General features: G+C 42.5%; 1 protein-coding gene across 2 annotated transcripts; it reads left to right on the top strand.

The window, feature by feature from the left end:
• Nucleotides 1–327: 327 nt before the first annotated feature.
• On the top strand, nucleotides 328–18,691 carry rassf8b (Ras association domain family member 8b). Of its 2 annotated transcripts, XM_015958380.3 has the most exons (10): nucleotides 334–562; nucleotides 12,178–12,317; nucleotides 13,418–13,584; nucleotides 14,636–14,986; nucleotides 15,064–15,278; nucleotides 15,356–15,559; nucleotides 15,689–15,763; nucleotides 17,369–17,491; nucleotides 17,984–18,113; nucleotides 18,347–18,691. In XM_015958380.3, exons 3-10 carry the CDS (start codon nucleotides 13,473–13,475, stop codon nucleotides 18,460–18,462), a joined length of 1,326 nt encoding a protein of 441 aa, XP_015813866.3. In that variant the 5' UTR covers nucleotides 334–562; nucleotides 12,178–12,317; nucleotides 13,418–13,472; the 3' UTR covers nucleotides 18,463–18,691. The 2 variants fall into 2 exon arrangements, with proteins under 2 accessions (XP_015813857.3, XP_015813866.3); XM_015958371.3 differs by lacking the exon at nucleotides 12,178–12,317 and having other exon boundaries at nucleotides 328–562.
• Nucleotides 18,692–20,290: the final 1,599 nt, after the last annotated feature.

Raw genomic sequence — 20,290 nt, 5'->3', positions numbered from 1 at the left:
TTGGCTATGAGTTTACCATTTAAACTTCAACAGTGTAAAAGCTTCTACACTGTTGTCTAAAATGTTAGACAAGATCTAAACACGTTTAAAATCTACATCAGTATTATTTTTCAACTTTTCGGATATTGGAGCAAATTTGCATTTCCTACTGAATAAAACTCAGATGAAGAAGTCGGTGTTGTGTGATTTCCATCAAAACAGCCAGAATGTTTCCGGATCCGTGTGTATTGCAGCTTTAACTGGTCCATCATGCCTTGCGGTGTCCCAGTTCTGTTCCTGTGTAATTTACAAGTGAGGGTTCCTGACTGTTGTGGAGAGAGAGCGGTAATGTGTCTCAGCCCCCTGTCGGATGTCCGATGAGCGGACGGACTCGTGTTTACATCCACAGCACTTCACACAGCCACGGACACAGCTAACTTCTCAGGCTCGGCTCGGCTGTGCTCGGATCGGATCTAATCCACCGGGGTTCGGCTCGATACCCGGATTTTTATCCAAGGAAGACACCAGAAAAGTCTTCATATCTCTGCTGAAGTGGAGTGAAGTGAGCTGCGGTTTTAAGGAGGTAGGTGTGCATGAATGCGTCAATCAGGGCTGCGTCTAAACTGGAGACCAGTTAAAGCTGAACATCATCTGTTGTATCCAGGTTTAAATCAGTGTTTTAGGCTTTATGAGTAGCTACTATAATATAATTATAAATCTGCTGCACAACGTGTACATATTTGTATTATTTCCTCTATATCTTAATTTCTAAACAACAATAAGCACAATTGTTATTCATATAGTTATTTCTTCTCATAGAAATTTGTTTGGATTGAGATCCATGAGCCAGCAGAAAATGTGTGTGTGTGTGTGTGTGTGTGTGTGTGTGTGTGTGTGTGTGTGTGTGTGTGTGTCCTGCACTGATGGATCTTTTTATAGAGAATAAGCAATCACCCAGCAGTGGTTTTAATCAAAACTTCCTCCAGTTGAGTCATGCAGCTACATCAGAGTAAAACATCCCTGGAGCAACATGTCTGATGAAAGCCAGGGCAACTCAGTCATAGTTATTGTCAGTTAGGAGCCGAAATATATATGTACCTGCACAAAAATAACTAAAAGAATGTTTTTCTTTGTTTATTTTTATCTTATATTAAGTGCTACTTGATTATTTCTGTTCACATGGCTCATTAAAAGTTTCTTAATTGGCAGGAAATCTTTAATGCAAAAGCAACAATTTAAAAAATCTTCATCTGTCCGATTAAGTTGCAGTAAAATACACTGTATAAAGAGAGGACCTAAAGTTTTTCATTTTGCAGCCATAAAACAAATTGGACCACATCTGGATCGGTCTGTGTCTACATTGCCCTCCTAGATCAGCTTGTGTTGCTCTAGTGGAAAACTAACAGTCTTAGTCCAGTTTCTTATCTTTCCACACACCCCTCCTCCTCCCAGCACCACCACATGGTCAGCTAAGCCTCCAGACTTACAAGCTTATTGTCTCCAATCTGATTAGTCTTAACTTTTGAGATGGCCGGATTTTGCTTTCATTGCTGCCATATTGCACTGAGTGCATCAGTGGGGAAAACTAATGAGACTTTAATTCTAATTAATATTTTAAAGGAAATTGCACCCAAAAACTTCTCTGGTGATAGAAGATTTTCCCCCTAAGTGCTCATCGAATGCTGCACACCTCTTGCATGTACAGTGAAATTATACATTGTGTTTAGCAGAGTAGATGACTGACACCACCTGATGGCAGAGATTTCCAGACTGATTACTTCCTTAAGTCTTTTGCTTTGCTTATTCAAGCCGTTTCTAAACCTGCAGCCACATCATTGTCTTCGACTGATGACAGTGTTTAGGAAAATTGGAGCCAAAAGGAGAAAGAGCCTTCACTGAAAGAGGCAATTTAAAGATTGCAGTAGACATGGTGAAGAGGGGAGTAAGGGGGAAATTACTGTAAAAGAAGGCAGCGTGCCAACTCTGAGGCACAAAGTCAGGAGTGTTGCTGTAGAAGTGGAGGTCACGGAGTCTGCAGGACACTCCATTAAGGAAAGTGACATCTTGTCGCAGGACAAGGGTCCAAATCTAATTTCATTTTGCTCGTATTTGAAACACCTGCTGACATCAGCGTTTCCTGTTGCTATTTTAGCTCTGTGATAACAGCGCGGCCCCCAACGTCACGTGACAGGGTCAGTCACCACGCATCATCTCAGGAACACAAAAGCCACATTTCCCAAAAGAATCACCCCATTAAACTTCTGTTTGCTAACTTTACTCCTAACGTCACCATGGTTTGGACTGAGCGTCTTGCACCTTCGGTTCCATACAATTTGAATGTACTACATAAGATATAAATCACAATTTGTACTCAGAAGCTGAAATGTACATATTCCAAGTCAGAAAGATTAAAGGTGCAGTGTGTAGGAATAAAGTAAGATTTCTACAGTGAAATAGTCCCAAAACAGCCTAATGTCTCAAATCATGTTTAAAGGAAGGTTATACTGAAACATATTTTATTCTCAGCCAGCCGCATAGGTTGTCAGCGTTTCTCCTTTCAAAATAAAAGATGGAGGGACGTAGCTACTGTTTACCACGTGTGAGGTTGTTGTGTCACCTGCGAGCTAACGCTGCAGTGCTGGCATTTGTAATTTGACTACAACATGCAGCAAAAAGCTGCATCGGTGTTTAAAGAACTGAAGTCAGTAACGAGCAACCCAACGTTATTTCTTGTACCCCTAAGAAGCCACGGCATATTTTTGCTTTACTCAAATATCGGGTAAAGAGAGGCTAACACTGAGCTAACAATGCTAACTGTGAATTAGAAACAAACAGTCAGCTATAAAAACATCTCAATCTACTTTATCAGTTACTTGTGTGTCTGTTTTGGCAGTTGGGAAGCAAAGCGGCCAAGGGGTCAGGAGTTCAAAGCCAATCAATGCGTTTGTTAAACTTTAATTAAAGCTCGAGGACTGAAGGCAGTGAGCCGGACATGGCAGGAAACGTAAAGGTAGCACGACACAGGGTTGCGAATGACCACAGTCACCAATTCTTTGAATTGTGTGTACTGAAACTCTAATTTCCCTCTGGGATTAATAAAGTATCTTTGATTGATTGATATTACAGTGAAATGCATGTGTGAAGTGAAAAACGAGTCAAACGTGGCGTTTTACTTTCTTTAATGAGTCGTTCAGAGCATGGACGTCATTTTCGCTTTAGAAGTGGGGGGGACACAGGGAGTGTGTGTGTGAGTGTGTGTGTGGGGGGGGGGGTATCTTTACAATATGCTCTAATGGGAAACAGGCTTCAACACAAATGGTTGTTTTCCACTTGGTCCTAGAGCTCAACCAGTGTCAATTTAATATAGTGTAATATTGTTTTTGGATGGTAAAAAGTGCAGAAGTCAAAACTTGACTTTGGAAAAAGTGTGTGTGTGTGTGTGTGGGGGGGGGGGGGGCATGTCCCCCCTGTCCCCCTCCAAAATTACGTCCATGGTTCAGAGCAATAATAGCAAGCTATCAGCCAGACGGTAAAAACAACTCATTCTCTATGCTGGAGGCATGTTACCGTAACAAGTGTAATAAGTGCTCCCTACCACAAAAACACAAAAGAGTAGTAGTACCATCCATGACAATGTATTTATCTACTTAGCAACTTACTGTGTATGACTCGTCTTTGCTTGTTATCTAGAATCTTCTGGTGCTGATCCGTAACAGCCATTAAACTCACGCAACAAGAGTGAGAGTTATTGCAGTAACCAGATTTGACCACGTCGTCTTACTTTATTCTTACACACTGCACCTTTAATTAGAATGTTTCTTAAATTCAAACTTGGCCCTAAATTTTAAAACAAGGCAACAAACTTGTGGGGAAAAAGGGAAAACTGTATTTTTAAAATCTAATAATTAGCAAAAATTCAATATAATACCTGGAAATTAAAAGGATCCCATAAAATCACCCAGGATTATGATTTTTTTTAGATTTACATCTGCTCAGGTTATGAAACTGCTGTATTTATACAGACTCCGAACAGCTTATCTTATCCGACATGAAGGTCTTAAAGGTGAGTGAGTACCTGCAAGCAGGATTAGTGATTTCCCAGCCAGTTTCGCAGCCTGTCTTGGACTACTTGGCCGTTTCCACCAGTGTGAAATTCTGAGAACAGACACTGATTTAGGTAGGGGGATATACATTTTAAAAAGAGAAAAATGTGCATAATAAACTCTTAAGAAGCCCAGTTGCAGTACACACCTCTATATTTAAAAAGAAACAAAAGAAGAAGTTGCTTCTTAATTGTTGTAGACTGTTTGGGTCTTTTCTTCAAATCTGCGCCCTCCAGGCAGCCTAGTCAGCTGTGTATAAAGCCCAGACAAAGCCAGAGCTGGGTTGCCATGGTGAGGGATTGTTTGCATCCAGTCATGCTACTATCCATGTGGGCTCACACACACATTACTGCACGCTCTTTTGTGTGAGAAACCTTTCTTTTCAGCGGATCTCCTCCTTTTTACTGCCACAGCCTCCTTTTAAAAATGGCCTTCTGATTGAATCATTGTGTTGAAATGTTCCTGCTGTGGCTGAAAGGTACACAGATGTACATTTTGTGGTTTCAGGCGCCGGTGTTTTTCTGTCTGTTTTGGCAGTTGGGAAGCGAAGCGGCCAAGGGGTCAGGAGTTCAAAGCCAATCAATGCGTTTGTTAAACTTTAATTAAAGCTGAGGACTGAAGGCAGTGAGCCGGACAACGCTCAGGAAACGAACCGCTCAGTTGGTTAACCCAGACCTAAAATCAGTGTGAAAAAAAAACAACATTTAAATTCCTAAGTTGTTTACTTTTCCCATCTCTTTTTGGGTTATTAAATGAGTTTTAATTTGGACTTTCCTTCTGATTCGTCTGATGTTTTGCAGACTGAGGAAAAGGAAACCCTGACTTGCTCCTCGCATCCCCTCCCCAACTCTGCCTTTCTGTGGCATCCTGAGAATGAAACTCCAGGGGAGGCAGACTGAAGTCACAACTAAGATTAGCTCAGTGGTTTACAGCCCAGACGGCTCTATATTGCCTTGTGTCTGAAACCAAAAGGCTGTGGTGAAAATGGTCCGACAGCAAGAATATAGACTGTTAGCTGCAGCCTTTTCTCCTCTGCAGCACTTGGATAAAATATGTTATGGAATATTACATATCTGTTGATTATTTCCCCCCGGTTTGAATGGCAATTTATGGTTATAGTAGTTTTCACATTGCTCTTTGTGAAAACAGTACATTTAGTGCAAGGCTTTAATGCATCTTTGCAGAAAGACCTTTCCAGGGAGGCTGAGGAGTGTGATCCCCCTATAGTTGAAACACACCCTCAGGTCACGGGTTTGTTGATCATATTTTTGAGCAACTTTCAGTTTGAGCTCCTGTCTCTTTAAGGATTCCCTTAAGCCTTTTCTGGTTGGATTAATATAATCACACCAAATTTTTAATAAAATGATGAGGAAAACACTTAAAACAGTTTATTCAAATCACAGTGAGGGAAAAATAAGTAAAACCAACTGTAGAGTTGTCTCAGAGTCTAAATAAAGTAACAACATGATTGGATCTTCTTGATTTCCATGCAGAATTCAGGTCTGAGTTCATGTTTCCCTCTGTTCTGCAGAGGCTCATTCTCCAAGTGATGATGGAATGTGGCGTGCTAAAGCCTGGCACTTTCCCACAGCTTCTCACTAACCGCATGGACACGACTCACTGAGCTGGTCCAAATAGGAAAGCATGCATTCACAATGAAGCAGCCCCCCAAAAATAGAAACAGTGTCGCAGCATGCTAATTTATGTACACCAGCCTCTACGATTTTATTTATTCACACGAGGGCTCTGGGAGCATCAAAGTAGCTGTTTCTGAGAGGAAATGGGAATGCTCTGATGAGAAACCAGAACAGCCGTGGCTGCAGAGAGCAATCGGTGGAGTTATAGCTACCGTCTCCATAGTGATAAGGGTGCTGCAACTTACCAGCAGGGTAAAGAAAATCGAAGCTCATTTCCACTAGGAAGCAGTACTTCAGCTGAGATACTGGAGTAGTTCAGCGAAGGATTCAGTCGGTGGCACCTCTGACCTTCAGGTTTCCAGGTCAGGGCATCTGTAACTGGTGTATTTCGGTTCAGAGATGCAGGACCGATTCTCTTCAGGAACAAAGCAGTGGACTCTAAAGTCCTGCTAATTTACGCTACCAAACATTTGCACATCTGCTGCTGCACAGCTGCTCTCCTATGACACTGATGAACGCAAACATTCATTTACATATGTCACCTTATGAGTCAAGGGGCTATGGTGGAAGAATCATGTCCTATCAAAGTAAAACTACTGATTCAGGAGTAACTGAGTATATCTATCCTACGTAACTGTTCTTAAATGATAAAACTAAACATTTATTTTGCAAACTTTTGTTCCTCTAGTTATCAGATCTGACGTCTGCTCAAACTTCAAGACTTCTAGACCAAAAAAGGAAATAATAGTGACACAGTATTTATATTCATTGAGAAACATACTGCTGCATGGTAGTTCTTACCTGTTCTCGTCTTCAACTAAATTTGTGACCATTTGCTAAGTGAGTTCTTTCACCACTAACAGTTTTATGGTTTCTCTTTAGCTCTGATTTGACAGCTGATGAGTAAAAGACCTCCGTTCGACTTCTCTTTGATGCAACTCAGTGTTAATAACCTGATTATAGGTTTATAAATGTGTGTGTGAAATAACAGAGATCTCATTCACAAGTCTGCTGCCGCTGACTGACAGTTTCCCATGTCAGATATTTGTGAATCGTTCTCCTTGGTTAGCTCCTGATGGCTGCTGCCGCACCAGTGAGAGTGTACTCAACGTGTCGTTTCCTGGCCTGATTTTTACACACCAACCACCTGCTTGTTTAGTTTATTTCCGTCTGCTGCTTTGAGCGTTCACCTCGGACAGCTGAGGCTCAGATGGCGGAGCAGGTTGTGCTCTAATTGCAGGGTTGGCGGTTGCATCACCCAGCTCCTTCATATGCTGAAGCGTCCTTGGAAAAGCCATGGACACCCCAGAAGTGGTTCTCAAAGTCAGACCCAGCAACAGCTTAGTGATTTTTCTTCGCCATTGCTTATGTTCTTTATTTATTTTTATTTCAGATCCAAAAAAATGCTTCATTCATTCATTCATTCATTCAGTCATTCATTTATTCATTCATTCATTCATTCATTCATGCACTCAATCTTTTTTTGGCACTATAACAAAAATCTTAAACTCCTGCTTATTTAAAGCTCACCCTGACAGATGCCACTAGCAGATGAGAGTACCATAATGCAGTCTCAGTGGGAGTAATCCTTAAGGAGTTTTACGTGAAGCTCTATACATGTGTCCCATTCCACCTTCTCCAATGGATAGATGGTGCCATAATTCCATATCAAGGTCTGGAAGTGTGGGATCAGAGAAAGGAGTGCTGCAGACTAAAACTGTGCATCATGTTCCCGCTCCCTCACTGCTCCGTTGCTCTGATGGTTGTTGAGGCGTTGCCAGCTCCATAATGACTGCCCCACCATGGCTGCTTGTGTCAGCAGTTTTGAAAATGGCTCTCATTCTGCGTCTGTGCACCAAATGCCAGCAAATGAAAAATATATTGGAAGACTTCTATTACACGGTCGCAATTGCTGAACCACGAGGGTGCTCTCGCAGCAGTTTATCAGCAGCGTTAAATGAAAGCGCTCTGAGAACAAGTGTTGAAGTCAAGTTTTAGCTGTTTGCATCCCAGCTGAAGTGAAGCGGCCTCTCTGGTGACTGTGCAGTCATTTAGGAGATCAGTAGAAAGAGATGAGGCAGGTTGGAACTGCATTGGGATGATGCTGTGATTTTGTTTTACGACAAAGTTGTAGTAGTTGAGTGTTGAACTAAAACACAAAAATACACATTAAAGCAACAGCATTTGATTCTCAGAAGGACAAATGTAGTTTTTTTTTACAGTTTTTGGAAAATGTAATAAGGTATGCATCAATGCTAAATGCTTCTTCTGTGGATTAAAACCAATCCATGAACCTTTAATCTTCTGTGTGTTGTTCTGAAGCTCAGTTACAGAGCATCTGTAGCTCCCTGGATTTTTAAAGTGAAAGTTAGAGTTAAAGTAACACAGAACAGTTTCCTGCTTCTCCGCCCTACTGGCTAAAGGTGGAACAACAACTGTTGTGAACAGCCCTGCTGTAGCTAGCACTAACAGCAAACTAACACTAACATAAGCCAATGAATTCTAAAAAGATCCACTCTATTGGACAAAAATATTGTTACTTACAAGTCCAGTAGCAGAAATATAGAAATGATTTCTTCTTCTTCTTCTTCTTCTTCTTCTTCTTCTTCTTCTTCTTCTTCTTCTTCTTCTTCTTCTTCTTCTTCTTCTTCTTCTTCAACAAAGCCAGGTCACCATCAGTCTGTGATTTTGTAGCCTCCTTTAACTCCCTCAAACTAGTGTGGGTGCCAATGTTCGCTCCAGTTTTAGCTATTTGCTTCCCCTCCAAAGACATTACTTTCTTACTTTTACTTCCAGGCTCCGCCATGATGCCTAAAGAAAAAAGCAAACTTCTTGTTGTTCTTCATCGTGTGCTTTTTATTGACGATCAGCGAACTGTAAATGCTATAACCACCAGCATTACAGCTAACAGCTGTAATAGCATCCCCTAGGACACCTACTCACTCCACAAAACTATCTAGTGTGGTTTTTAGTCAGCAGAGGGGTGTCAAATATGAAACTGGTCAAGTTTCTAACTCAACAATCACTGAGATCAATGTTAGTTCTAGCTGAAAGTTTCAAACACTATCTGTTGTTTCTTTAAGTGCCCGTCTCATAACTGGAGGGTTATGGGATTAAGTCCATCTCAATCTGTTGCAGTCGCTTTGTCTTCGATCAAGACCATTGACATATAAATATTGGACAATGGGTTTCCATAGGCTCCAATAATAAGTTTTTGAGCTAAAATGGGAGGTGGCCACCACCGCCATTTTGACCGTGTCACAGGTTCCGTCAAGCCCAGACAATTCCACAAAAGGGAAGAGAGGTGGAGCTGAGGGTGGGGCTGTAAGGCTGGGATCAACTGACGACACCCGGTCGAACTAGCTACAAGCTAACCCAAAGCTAACGGGGAGGTGGGAGCTAAGCTAACGGAGGTAGCAACCTAGCTACAACCGGAGTTAACGTAGCAACCTAGTTACAACCGGAGTTAACTGTGCACAACACCAGAGCTTCTGATGCAGAGATAACGCCGGGCTGACCGCTGGGTAAAACCGGGTGGAACACAGAGGTCTCCCGAAAGCTGCTGAAAGCCGGCAGCCCGCGCAGCAGACAGAAGCCGTGATCAGACAGAGATGCGCCGAGCTGCAGGGAGGGGAGAAACGGGCGGAAAACATCGGTCTTCCGAGAGCTCCACAAGCCGATAGTCGGAACCCAGCTCCACCAACATGTTATATTTCAACCCATTTTCTAAAGTGCAGCATTATGTTAAATGCAATGGGTTAAACCCTATTACATTTAAATTCCATGGTTAAACAGTACATGTTAAAATCTAAGCTCAGCTCGGCAGTGACCTAAAATACATAAATATAATTTTACTTACCGAAAAAAATGAAGTGGAGACTCCTTGGACGCTCTATTTGTGCAATTAATGCCACAGCAAGTCATTTTGTCCAACAATTGCACAAAAAATATTCAAAAAAGAATACACAAACACAGAGACTCAAAATCCCGGAGCAATTTTCCAAGCCAGACCGAGGCTCAGACTGAGGCCTTTCCCCGGAGCTAGCTCTGTGGTCACGTGGGTCTGATGCTCATTAATTATACAGAATTTTAGGCTTTTAATACACTTAAACAGAAGAGTGAGAAAAATATTCACCCCCCTCAGAGTTGTCATGAGTGTAAACTAGATAATTTTATCCAAAAACATGTTTTGGTACCAGGCTGTAAACATGTTTATTTCTGCTGTGAAATTGGTATTTTTAACATGGGAGTCAATGAGGATTTGCTCGCTTCTGACACCAGCCCCCAGCAGATGAGGGTGGAACTGCAATTTTTGGTACTTCCGGGTTGGACTCAATTTTTCACCCACATTGTGGGGGCTTGGTCAAGACACTTAACCCACCTAGCTGGCTGGTGGTGATCAGAGGGACTGGTGGAGCCATTGTTTGTCTCGCTTCCATCAGTAAGCACCAGGGCAACTGTGGCTAGGTTGTAGCTCATCTATACCAGCGTGTGAATGTGTGTGTGCATGAGTGAATGATTGATTGTGTTGTAAAGTACCTTGGGGGGTTGTAGAATCCTAGAAGGCGCTATACAAAATACAAGCTAAGCCATTTACCATAGTTGCTAGTAAAATTTGGCTAAATAAAACTTGCTACCACTTCTGGATCATTGATCAGCTGTGAATCCTCACGGTACCGAGGTTTGGTTCAGATAACATCTATTTGGTCATGTGTACTTTACCCAAAACCAAACGTTGGTACTGTGATCATTTGGACGGCATGAATATTCGTACGGCTAAGCATCTTAATCCTAACCTTTACTTACAGTTTGCTGCAGAGTCTCCTGCTGTTTTCTCCTGCTGTGTGTCACATAAAGATATCGTTTCCCAGGTACTGGAGAACTTTCAATAGTATGAGGGCACAATCGTAATACTGAATCAGAACCTGAAGCTATCAGTATTGAGGCATCGATAGATACAACCAGACAGCAGAAGTTCTGTAGAGTCAGCGCCTGACTTTAACTCACCCTGAACTGTTTGTAAAACATTATTTGCTGTTCTTCTCTCCTCGTTCCTCTTCACATAAGTTTGTAATATTTTTATGACCAGTAAAGTACTCTTTCATGGTCTACTTCTGACCAATCAGGGTTTGTTGAGGGGTCTTAAAGAAACGGAAACTGAGACCAACCATTTCAGTCACGATAATAATGCACTCACAATGTTTTTGTTTTTCATGAACACTAAAGTAAGAGTTACTCAAACTAGTATAAAGAGTGAAGGGGTGTTTACTCAGCAACACTGGAGCCCACAAACTTCATTAGAAAAATAGAGCTACTTAACAACCTTAACTAGCGTATGTCTTACAGAGATTTACTGCAAGAAGGTGGAAAAATGTTTTGATTTTCAAATTTTTTCTTTAAAAATAGTTATAGGGCTACTGTTATAACATCGAATCAGCAAATCTTATAGACTAGGGGCTGCATGATGCAGTGAGGCGCGAAGGTTTGGGCAACCTTGTTATTCTACATGGTTTTCCTGTATAAATGTCTTGTTGTTATGATAAAACTTTTCAGTTAAATATATCATATAGGAGACACAGTCATGTTTAAGAAGTGAAAAGAAGTTTACAAGACTTACAGAAAGTGTGCAATAATTGTTTAAACAAAATTTAACAAGTTTAATATATTTGAGTACCACAAAAATAACTAAACTCAATGTTTTGCACAAATAACAGCTTCTGAACGTTTCCTATAGCCTCCAATGTGAGTCTGGATTCTGGCTGAAGGTATTTTGGACCATTCTTCTCTAGTTCATTCAGGTGTGATGCTTCTGAGCATGGACAGCCCTCTTTAACTCACACTACAGATTTTCAATAATATTCAGGTCTGGGGACTGAGATTGCCATTCCAGAACGTTCATGTTCCTCTGCATGAACGCCTTAGTAGATTCTGACCGGTGTTTAGGGTCATTGTCTTGTTGAAAGACAGCCTCGGTGCAGCTTCAGCTTTGTCACTGATTCCTGGGCATTGGTCTCCAGAATCTGCTGATATTGAGTGGAATTCATGCGTCCCTCAACTTTAACCTGATTACCAGTCCCTGCACTGGCCACACAGCCCCACAGCATGACGGAAACACCACCATGTTTTACTGTGGGTAGCAGGTGTTTTTCATCTCTTTCCTCCTTAACGTCCCTTGTTATGCCCAGTTTTGGATTCATCAGTCCACAGCACCTTATTCCAAAGCTGGCTTGCCCAAATGTGCTTCAGCATACCTCAAGCAGCTCAGTTTGTGCTGTGGGTGAAGAAATGGCTTCCTCTGTGTCACTCTCACATGCAACATCTCCTTGTGTAAAGTGCGCTGAATAGTTGAACGATGCACAGCGACTCCATCAGCAGCAGGGTGATGTTGTAGGTCTTTGGTGCTGGTCTGTGGGTTGACTTTGACTGTTCTCAACTTTCTTCACTTCTGTTTATCCCAGATTTTTCTAGGTTTGCCACTTGGATGCTTAACTTGAACTGTGCCTGTGGTCTTCCATTCCCTCAATATGTACCTAACTGGTGAAACAGACAGCTGAAATCTCTGAGACAGCTTTCTGGATCCTTCCCCTAAACCATGACGGTGAACATTCTTTGTTCTCAGGTCATTTGAGAGTTGTTTTGCTACTTTTAGAGAATATTCAAAGAGGAGCGAAACGCACAATTGGCTCCCTTGAATACTCTCTCCTTACTGGATTCACCTGTGTATGGAGGTCAAGGGTCATTGTAGCCTGGCCCTCTGACTCCTCCTATGTTTAACTCTGCAGAGAGAAAGAGTCTGGTAGCTCACAGGCAGAGAGGCACATGAGGGGTGGGACTAGGCAGCTCAAAAATAACCAATCAGAAAAAATAACCGGAATGCCGACTGTACCGCGCGACGCTGTAGTAAAAAAAGGCATCTGGCAATTATGCAAAAACATCTTTTAATTTTTAGAAGAAAGGCTTTTAGCGCTTCTACTTGTTGTGGTTTTAAAGATATTCAAGTAATTTAGAACAGAGGAAAGAACCACAGCGAACTCCGCCGCTGTCTTCGTTGTTTATGAGAAACTGAGCGTCGCTGTGTGTGACGTCCGCGACACTGTTTTTTAGCTGTTGTAAAAAATGGCGTCTGGCAACAGCGCAAACATCTTTGTTTAGAAGAAAGGCTTTTAGCGCTTCTACTTGTTGTTTTAAACACATGTCCAAGTCTTTTAGACCGGAGGAAAGAGCCGCAGCGAACTCCGCTTCAGTCGCCATGTTTATGACAAAATCCTCGTTGTGGTGTGTGATGTACGCCACTCAGCGCTGATTGGGTCGGTTAGAATTCTCACGAGGTGGGGTTATTTGAACAGGAGCGTTCCCAGACCCTTTCTGTGTGCAGAATTAAACAGAGGAGGAGTCTGGCAGGCCAGGCCACGGCCACTGAGCTTACCAAACCAATTATGAGTTCCAATAATTAGTTCTAAAGGTTTTGAAATAAATAAAATGACTACAGTTATGTACCTGCTAATTTTATTTAAACAAACACATCTATTGACATCACAGTAAAAAAAATAAATAAAAGGTGGCTAGGACTTGAATCACTCAAGCTGTTTACCAAGCTCAGGAATTGTTTGTTTTAGGATTATTGTTTTAAACGTTTGGGTACGTGTGTATGGAGTTATTCCTAACATTTTGATACTAAACTTGTTCTCTCACTTTAAGGATGGAAAAATAAAACGGCAAACCCCTGGTGGTGTGGAGGAATGAGGTCCTCTGGATGAAGGCCATGGAGCTGAAGGTGTGGGTGGACGGAGTGCAGCGAATTGTGTGCGGTGTCACGGAGTTCACCACCTGCCAGGAAGTGGTCATTGCTTTGGCACAAGCCATTGGTAAGCTCAGACCTACCTGTGTAATAAATACAAAGTATTCAGTGTCATTGCACAAGTGGAAAATGTCAGATGGTGTTTACGTTTTGAAAAACCGAGCAACAAAGGTGCACCAAAGTCTTGTCAGAGCGGTGCATTTTAGATTTAGTTTGGGGTAAATCCCCCACAGGAATATTTTACAATGTCAGACTCATTCAAGGTGATGAATTGAGTGAAAATGAAAAGTGACTGGAGGGTATGAAGATTTTCACCGTAAACAGCCTCTTACAGGACGTGATGAGTCATGCTGCAGCCTTTGGTTTATTGACAAGGGCTGCAGTGGCAGCAAAAAAATAAGTTCGCACCTCCTCTGTTGCTGTTATAGATGTTTTATATTTGTGTTAATTTGAGACTTTTCAGATTAAAACCTGTCCTGCCAGGAGGAGCAGGGTTATGTGTTTCACCAACACCTGACATAAACTAGAGTTAAAGTGTTTTAGTGTCACAGTAAAGCAAGAATTGTGGCAATCACTGCTCTTTGTGTTGGCTGTGCCTTTTGTTCAGGCTGGGGCACTTTGATGCAAACGGGGGGGGGGGGGGGGGGGGATGATGAATGCACCTCTTTACACAAGGACCCTTCTGGTGCAGGAGGGTGAAACAGGCAGTGTTCTGCTCTTATCTGTGTGTGTACAGACAAGAATGCAGGACACACACACACACACGCGCGCACACACACACACACGCACGCACGCACGCACGCATGCACGCACGCACGCACACACACACACACACACACACACACACTGCGAACCATTGAACCTTCAGCCAGCACAATCGAATTTTTTCAAAATAAAACTCCTTTTAACCCAACATGCTGGTGAAGCTCTGTGAATCAGTGGTGCATAAGTGTGGGAGAGTTGTGAAGGTGTTCAAATAAGATAAGATAAAAAAAATTCTTTCTATGTGAGAGTTAGACCCTCAGTTGAACTGGATTATCAGAACTGAGTGGAGGATGTTTACTATCTTTATCTGACCGTTTAAAAGTGAGTCTGAAGTGGGTTTTCTTTCATCCCAGGACGGACTGGCAGGTACACTTTGATCGAGAAATGGCGGGACACGGAGCGCCACCTGGCTCCACATGAAAACCCTGTGGTATCCCTCAACAAGTGGGGTCAGTATGCCAGTGACGTGCAGCTCATCCTTCAAAGAACCGGCCCGTCGGTTAGCGAGCGGCCCACCTCTGAAGGCTTGGCCCGCATCCCGGAGCGGGGACTGTACCGTCAGAGCCTCCCACCTCTGGCTAAACTCCGTCCATCATGGACGGATCGCTCACTCAAGCGAAGGGAGCCCAAACGCAAGTCTCTGACGTTCACCGGAGGCGCCAGGGGTCTGCGGGAAATCTTTGGAAAAAGCAGAGATTCTGACGGTACTGCACATGCATATTAACGACTTTTATTATCGGCATCACTTTTATTTACCTTCATGTCTTATTTCTGTTTTCAGCCAAACAGCTACAGCTGCAGCAGCAGCGTGGTGTGAATCTGAACCTGAGCAGAGTTGGCGGTGGAGGAACCGCATCAGTACCTGGGAGTCCAGCCAGAGAGCTGAGCCGGCTGGTGCAGCTGCAGAGGGACAAACTCCAGGCGCTGGAGAGCCGTCTGCTGGGCTGTGAGGCTGAGCTGCAGGACTGGGAGGAGTTCACCAGCCAGAGCAGCGATGTGTGTCATCAGTCACAGAACATGTCAAATCATCTCCATGCCCTCATTAAAGAAACTGTTACTTTTGCTCTTGTCAGGAAGGAAATCTGGAGGATGAGCTGCTGCTCCTGGAGCAGCAGGTGAGGAGGAACGATGCCGAGATGGAGGAGGAGGAATTCTGGCATAACGAGCTGCAGGTCGAGCAGGACAGCGAGCGGCAGCTGCGGCAGCAGCTAGCGGAGCTGCAGAGCCGTGTGCGTGACTGCAACGCCAAGGTTTCAGAGTACTTAGCACGCATTCAGGTGAGCGCCACAGAAACACTCTGTAGGTCTTCTGTTCATGAAACTTTTCAAAACTTGACTGTGAAGCGGCAGTGAAATTAAACAGAAGCAGGATATTATTATTGTATCAATATTTGCTGTTTTATTTAGAGCATGGAGACGGGTCTGGAGAAGGAGCGACTTCAAAAGGAGGCTGAGCTCAACCTGAAGGTCAAAGAGGAAGAGGTAGGACTCACATTATCCGGGTTTGATAAACACATACCTGAGAAACAGCTGAGAAACAAAGTCTGTCTCAAGCAGTGATGTAGCATTCAAGTCTTCGAGTCACATCTAAAGGACTTGTGACCTGACTCTTGCAGCATGCTGCTGACTTGCAATTGGACTCTGACTCAGGCATGAGCAGATATTCAACATGTCCGGGTATTTGGCGGTTTGCTTTAACAGATTTATCCTCAAAGTCAGGAAAGAGCACTGCCAGATATACAATATGCAAGAGTATGATAGAAGACTAGACTGGGGCAACTCAATTCCCCGTGCCACCACCAAGCTAACTCAGTACCATGCAGCAAAATAATAAAAAGGCTTAAAATAAATGTAAAAAATCTGCATGTCACCTGTACACTGTGAAGTAATGGTTATAAAGTTTGTCTAGTAACCCAACCTAAGTTGGCAGTTGAAATTGGATGTTGGACTGGAAGATTTTTTTTGGGACTTGGACTATTGGACCTGGTGACTTGACTCAGACTGGACTTGCACTTGAACGCTAATGACTCCAGTGTGACTTGGACTCGAGAAATGGTGACTTGAGTACAACTCAGATATCAGCACTGTTCTAAATCCTTGGTGATACGCGGTAAGAAGAAAGAGAGAAAACAATCTTTTATCCAGCGCCTCTGAAGATTAGAATCATGAGGTGCTTCACAAGTACAAAAATTTAAAAAATAACTAGATTAAAAAAAAAGATTAAAAAAAGATCATAAAAATGAAAAAAAAAATTGAATAATTTGGGATTAAAAAAAGAGGTGGAGATGGGAAAGAGAAACTTAATAGGAAAGAGGGAATTCAGTGGATCCCGGAAAAGGCGAAATTGGTAAAAAAAAAAAATAAAAAAATAAAAAGCTGAATAAGGAGAGGGTGATGGAGGTCACACCAAAGCAGCCTGAACAAGTGAGTTTTCAGCTGCTTTTTAAAGGAGACCATTGAGTCCACTGATCTCAGGCTCAGGGGGAGAGATCCAGGGTCTGGGGGCCACAGCAGCAAATGATCTGTCACCTTTGGTCTTTAGCCTGGTGCGCTGCACAACCAGTAGGCTTTGGTCACTGGACCTCAGGGACCTGCTGGGGGTGTAGGGACTAAGAAGATCACCAATGTAAGATGGTGCTTGTCCATGTAAGGCCCTATAGACCAGAACCAGGATCTTGAAATGAACCCTGAAGTTGACTGGCAGCCAGTGAAGCTGGAGGAGTAGCGGGGTGATGTGGGTGTGTTTGGAGGACTTGGTCAGAAGCCGAGCACAGGCATTCTGAACCACCTGTAGACGGTCCAGGGAGGTTCTGCTCAGACACGTGAAAAGAGAGTTACAGTAGTCTAAGCGTGAGGAGATGAAGGTGTGGAGATCAGTCTCAAGTTCAGAGCGGAACAGAATGGGACTCAGCTTAGCAATGTTCCGGCAGGTTTTTAGCTTTCCAACAGTTTGTCAATGCTTCACTTTGGTAGAAGAAAAACCCTCGAGATAAGATTTATTAATAAAAAGAACTGCTTCTCTTCCCCGTGTTTTGATGTGAAAATAAATCTGGATAAAAGTTTTTACTCTTCTACTCTGGATTTCAGGTGCAAACCCAGCTGGAGAAAGTGAGGGCTGAGCTGCAAGTACAAAGCCAACAAACTTCACGGCTGGAGAGCAGCTGCAAAGCGGTGGAGCGCTCACTTTTCCAGTCAGGCAAGAGACTACAGGTGAGCTCACTTTCTTCTGGTTTTCATGTTTGTTGTTGGGTTGCTGGTGTTTGCTTAATAATACGTAGAAAAGAAAGATTTAGAAGAATGGACAAGTGTAACGAGGACTGCAACTGGTTTGTAGGTGGACTGAATATGAATATGAATGACGTTGTGGGTCCACCGTGTGATGGCACGAGGTAATTAGAAAGAGGAAGGAAGGGTATTAACAGCCTTCTTCTCCTAATTGGAGAGAGGCCTAATGAGGATGCAATCTCTCCTCCTTGAAGCCACTTAACCATGCTGAAGTAGCTGTTGCAACTGGTTTATGACTGGAGGGAGAAAAAACGAAACGACAGATGCAACAATTTACATCCAAACTGCAAAAGAAAAAAAAAAACACCACCTCAGTGCAGTGAAGCAACTCCGAGTCTTTAAAGCTCCATTCATGCTGGTTATATCAGCACAGACTCAGGCCTTGTTTTCCTGTCACGGTGTGTTTTTCCTACACAGGAGAAGGAGCAGGAGCTGGAGCAGCTGACAAAGGAGCTCCGACAGGTCAACCTGCAGCAGTTCATTCAGCAAACCGGTACCAAAGTGACTGTGCTGCCTGCTCAACCCTCAGGAGAGAACAGCAGCGACGGTATTCACAAAACCAGGCAGAAAATTACACACAGACGCCCAAATAATCTTTAATTTATCGGAATTTCATGGATTATTTACTGGCTTCTGGTTTGTATTTGTGAGGGAACATTGCCACCTTGTGGCTATTATTAAAACAACGTCTGATGTAGCAAGAAAATATGATTCCGGGTAGTTAGTAAAGGTATTTTTCTATAAGGTCAGTGATGTTAAAACCTGTGTTTTTATGTACAGAAGTGGAGTGTGACTCTCTGAAACGACTTGGATCCTCCCGACTCTTACCCAGCGGCCTTCGCGCCCTACAGAGCCGCGTCTCCTCCAGCCTAAACCCAGAAGGCATCTACGTTTGACCCTGTAAAGTCCAGACAGGCAATGGAGTGCCCTACTGATACAGCAGCTCATCTCACACCTAAAGATCCACAAAAATATTTTTTAAGCAGTGCAATGGTGTGGGATCTCCAGTTTGCAGAACAAAGCTTAAGAAAAGGCCTGTTTTGCATCTTTTCTGTTTTTACTATTATTAATATTCTTGACCTCATGGAAGCTGCAGACAGATTATGTGTGTGTGCTGTAAATCAAAAGAGGATGTGAAGAGTTTTGACTCATGCGTGTATATAAACAGGTAATATTAGCAGATGCATGAGCATGCACACACAGACGGCCCTTATGTGCTATAGCCATATTTGATTGCCTTACTCTGGTGTTTTAACACCGGACATCAATAAAAATTAAAACACAACTCAAGGTAGGTTCAGACCTAAATGCGCAATGTTGATTTTATAATTACTCAACAATAAATCAGGAGTCAGCAGGTCATAAATGATGTCATTGTAGCTTATTATTTGGGTTGAATTTTTATGAGTTTAGATTTTTGTATTGCAACTAAATTAATCTAGTATTTTTTTTTGTTTTAAATGTGAACTAAATCCCCTTTCTGTTTTGATTTGTGTTAACAAAATAAAAGACATGTAGAGCAGCTCGTCTGTAGAACGTTGCAGTATCCGTAAGTGACCGCCTGGGGGCGACATAAACGCGTTATTCAGGCGAGTGTGTGAAAGTCTCTCCTGGGATTTAATCTGTATTAATGTGTGGAATTAAAAACACTGGTTAGGTATGAATGTGGGTATTAATCTGTAACTAAGCCTCAGCACTTTACCTTTCAGACAATAAAAGTGCCACTTTTTTTCTTTTCATCTGCTTTTTATTAAATTAACAAACTAAGATGTCTGGTATGAACCAAAGCTAGTGTAAAAATAGATAAATGTATTTTTATATATGTGTGTGGTCTCTAGCTTGGGTCGAACAGTAATTGTATTATTTTTATTTTATCTGTTACCATGTGGGTTTGCTCTCAGACTGGGTGGGAGTTAGGATTATAGAGGATGGGGGGTGAAAATAAATACAGAAATGGGTAGATTTCCCATATTTGCGCAAACTTTCTCTGTTAAATTAATTTGATAAAGCCAAATTACAAATGCGTCCATGAATAAAAGTAGAAAATAAAAGTTTACTTGCAACTTCAGATGACAAATTGGATATTTTTGTTGCATCACATGAACAATTTATCATCTAGCTCATATCTGTTCAAAAATAAATAAAAAAACCTGAATGCAGATAACGCTCCTGCGCTCAAACGGATTTTGCATCCATTAAAAGCTCTTGAAGTGTTGGATTTCAGCAGATCTGAGCAGGATTTTGGAAGTAAGCTTGTCTCTTTACTGGAGCTTTTAACTTCCTCAGCTCTGGATCAGTATTCGCAGCAGGCTCCTCTTTTTGTTTCACAGCTGTTTTAATTTGTGCAGCCATATATCTTCTCTGCTCGTCCATGGGCTTGAAGATTCCCTGCAGTTACCCTCAGTGTGATAAACAACCGCAAGCTTTTCTGCAATTACTTCACCTGACAAGCTGGAAAATCTTATTTGAGCGCGTGTGAAGACGCTCGTGTTTGTGCTGCGGATTTATAACAACAAAGCAAACTCCACCCTCAGCTTGATTTTGGAGGCTGCAGCTGAAGAAACTCTCATTACAACTTTTCTGAGTCCACCCTGTAATTGCTGGGTGACAGAACAGTGATCTGGTATTGTCATGGTAACATTTTCAGCCCTCGCTTAATGGAAAGTCTTCAATAATGGCATGCCTTACTGAGAAGAAAAAGAAATGTAAATGTCTACATATCAC

The sequence above is a fragment of the Nothobranchius furzeri genome, chromosome 1 (assembly GCF_043380555.1).
Source record: "Nothobranchius furzeri strain GRZ-AD chromosome 1, NfurGRZ-RIMD1, whole genome shotgun sequence".
In the NCBI taxonomy this organism is placed as follows: domain Eukaryota; kingdom Metazoa; phylum Chordata; class Actinopteri; order Cyprinodontiformes; family Nothobranchiidae; genus Nothobranchius; species Nothobranchius furzeri.
The sequence above is the reverse complement of the archived record's forward strand: the minus strand, read 5'-3'. Positions and strand labels throughout refer to the sequence as shown.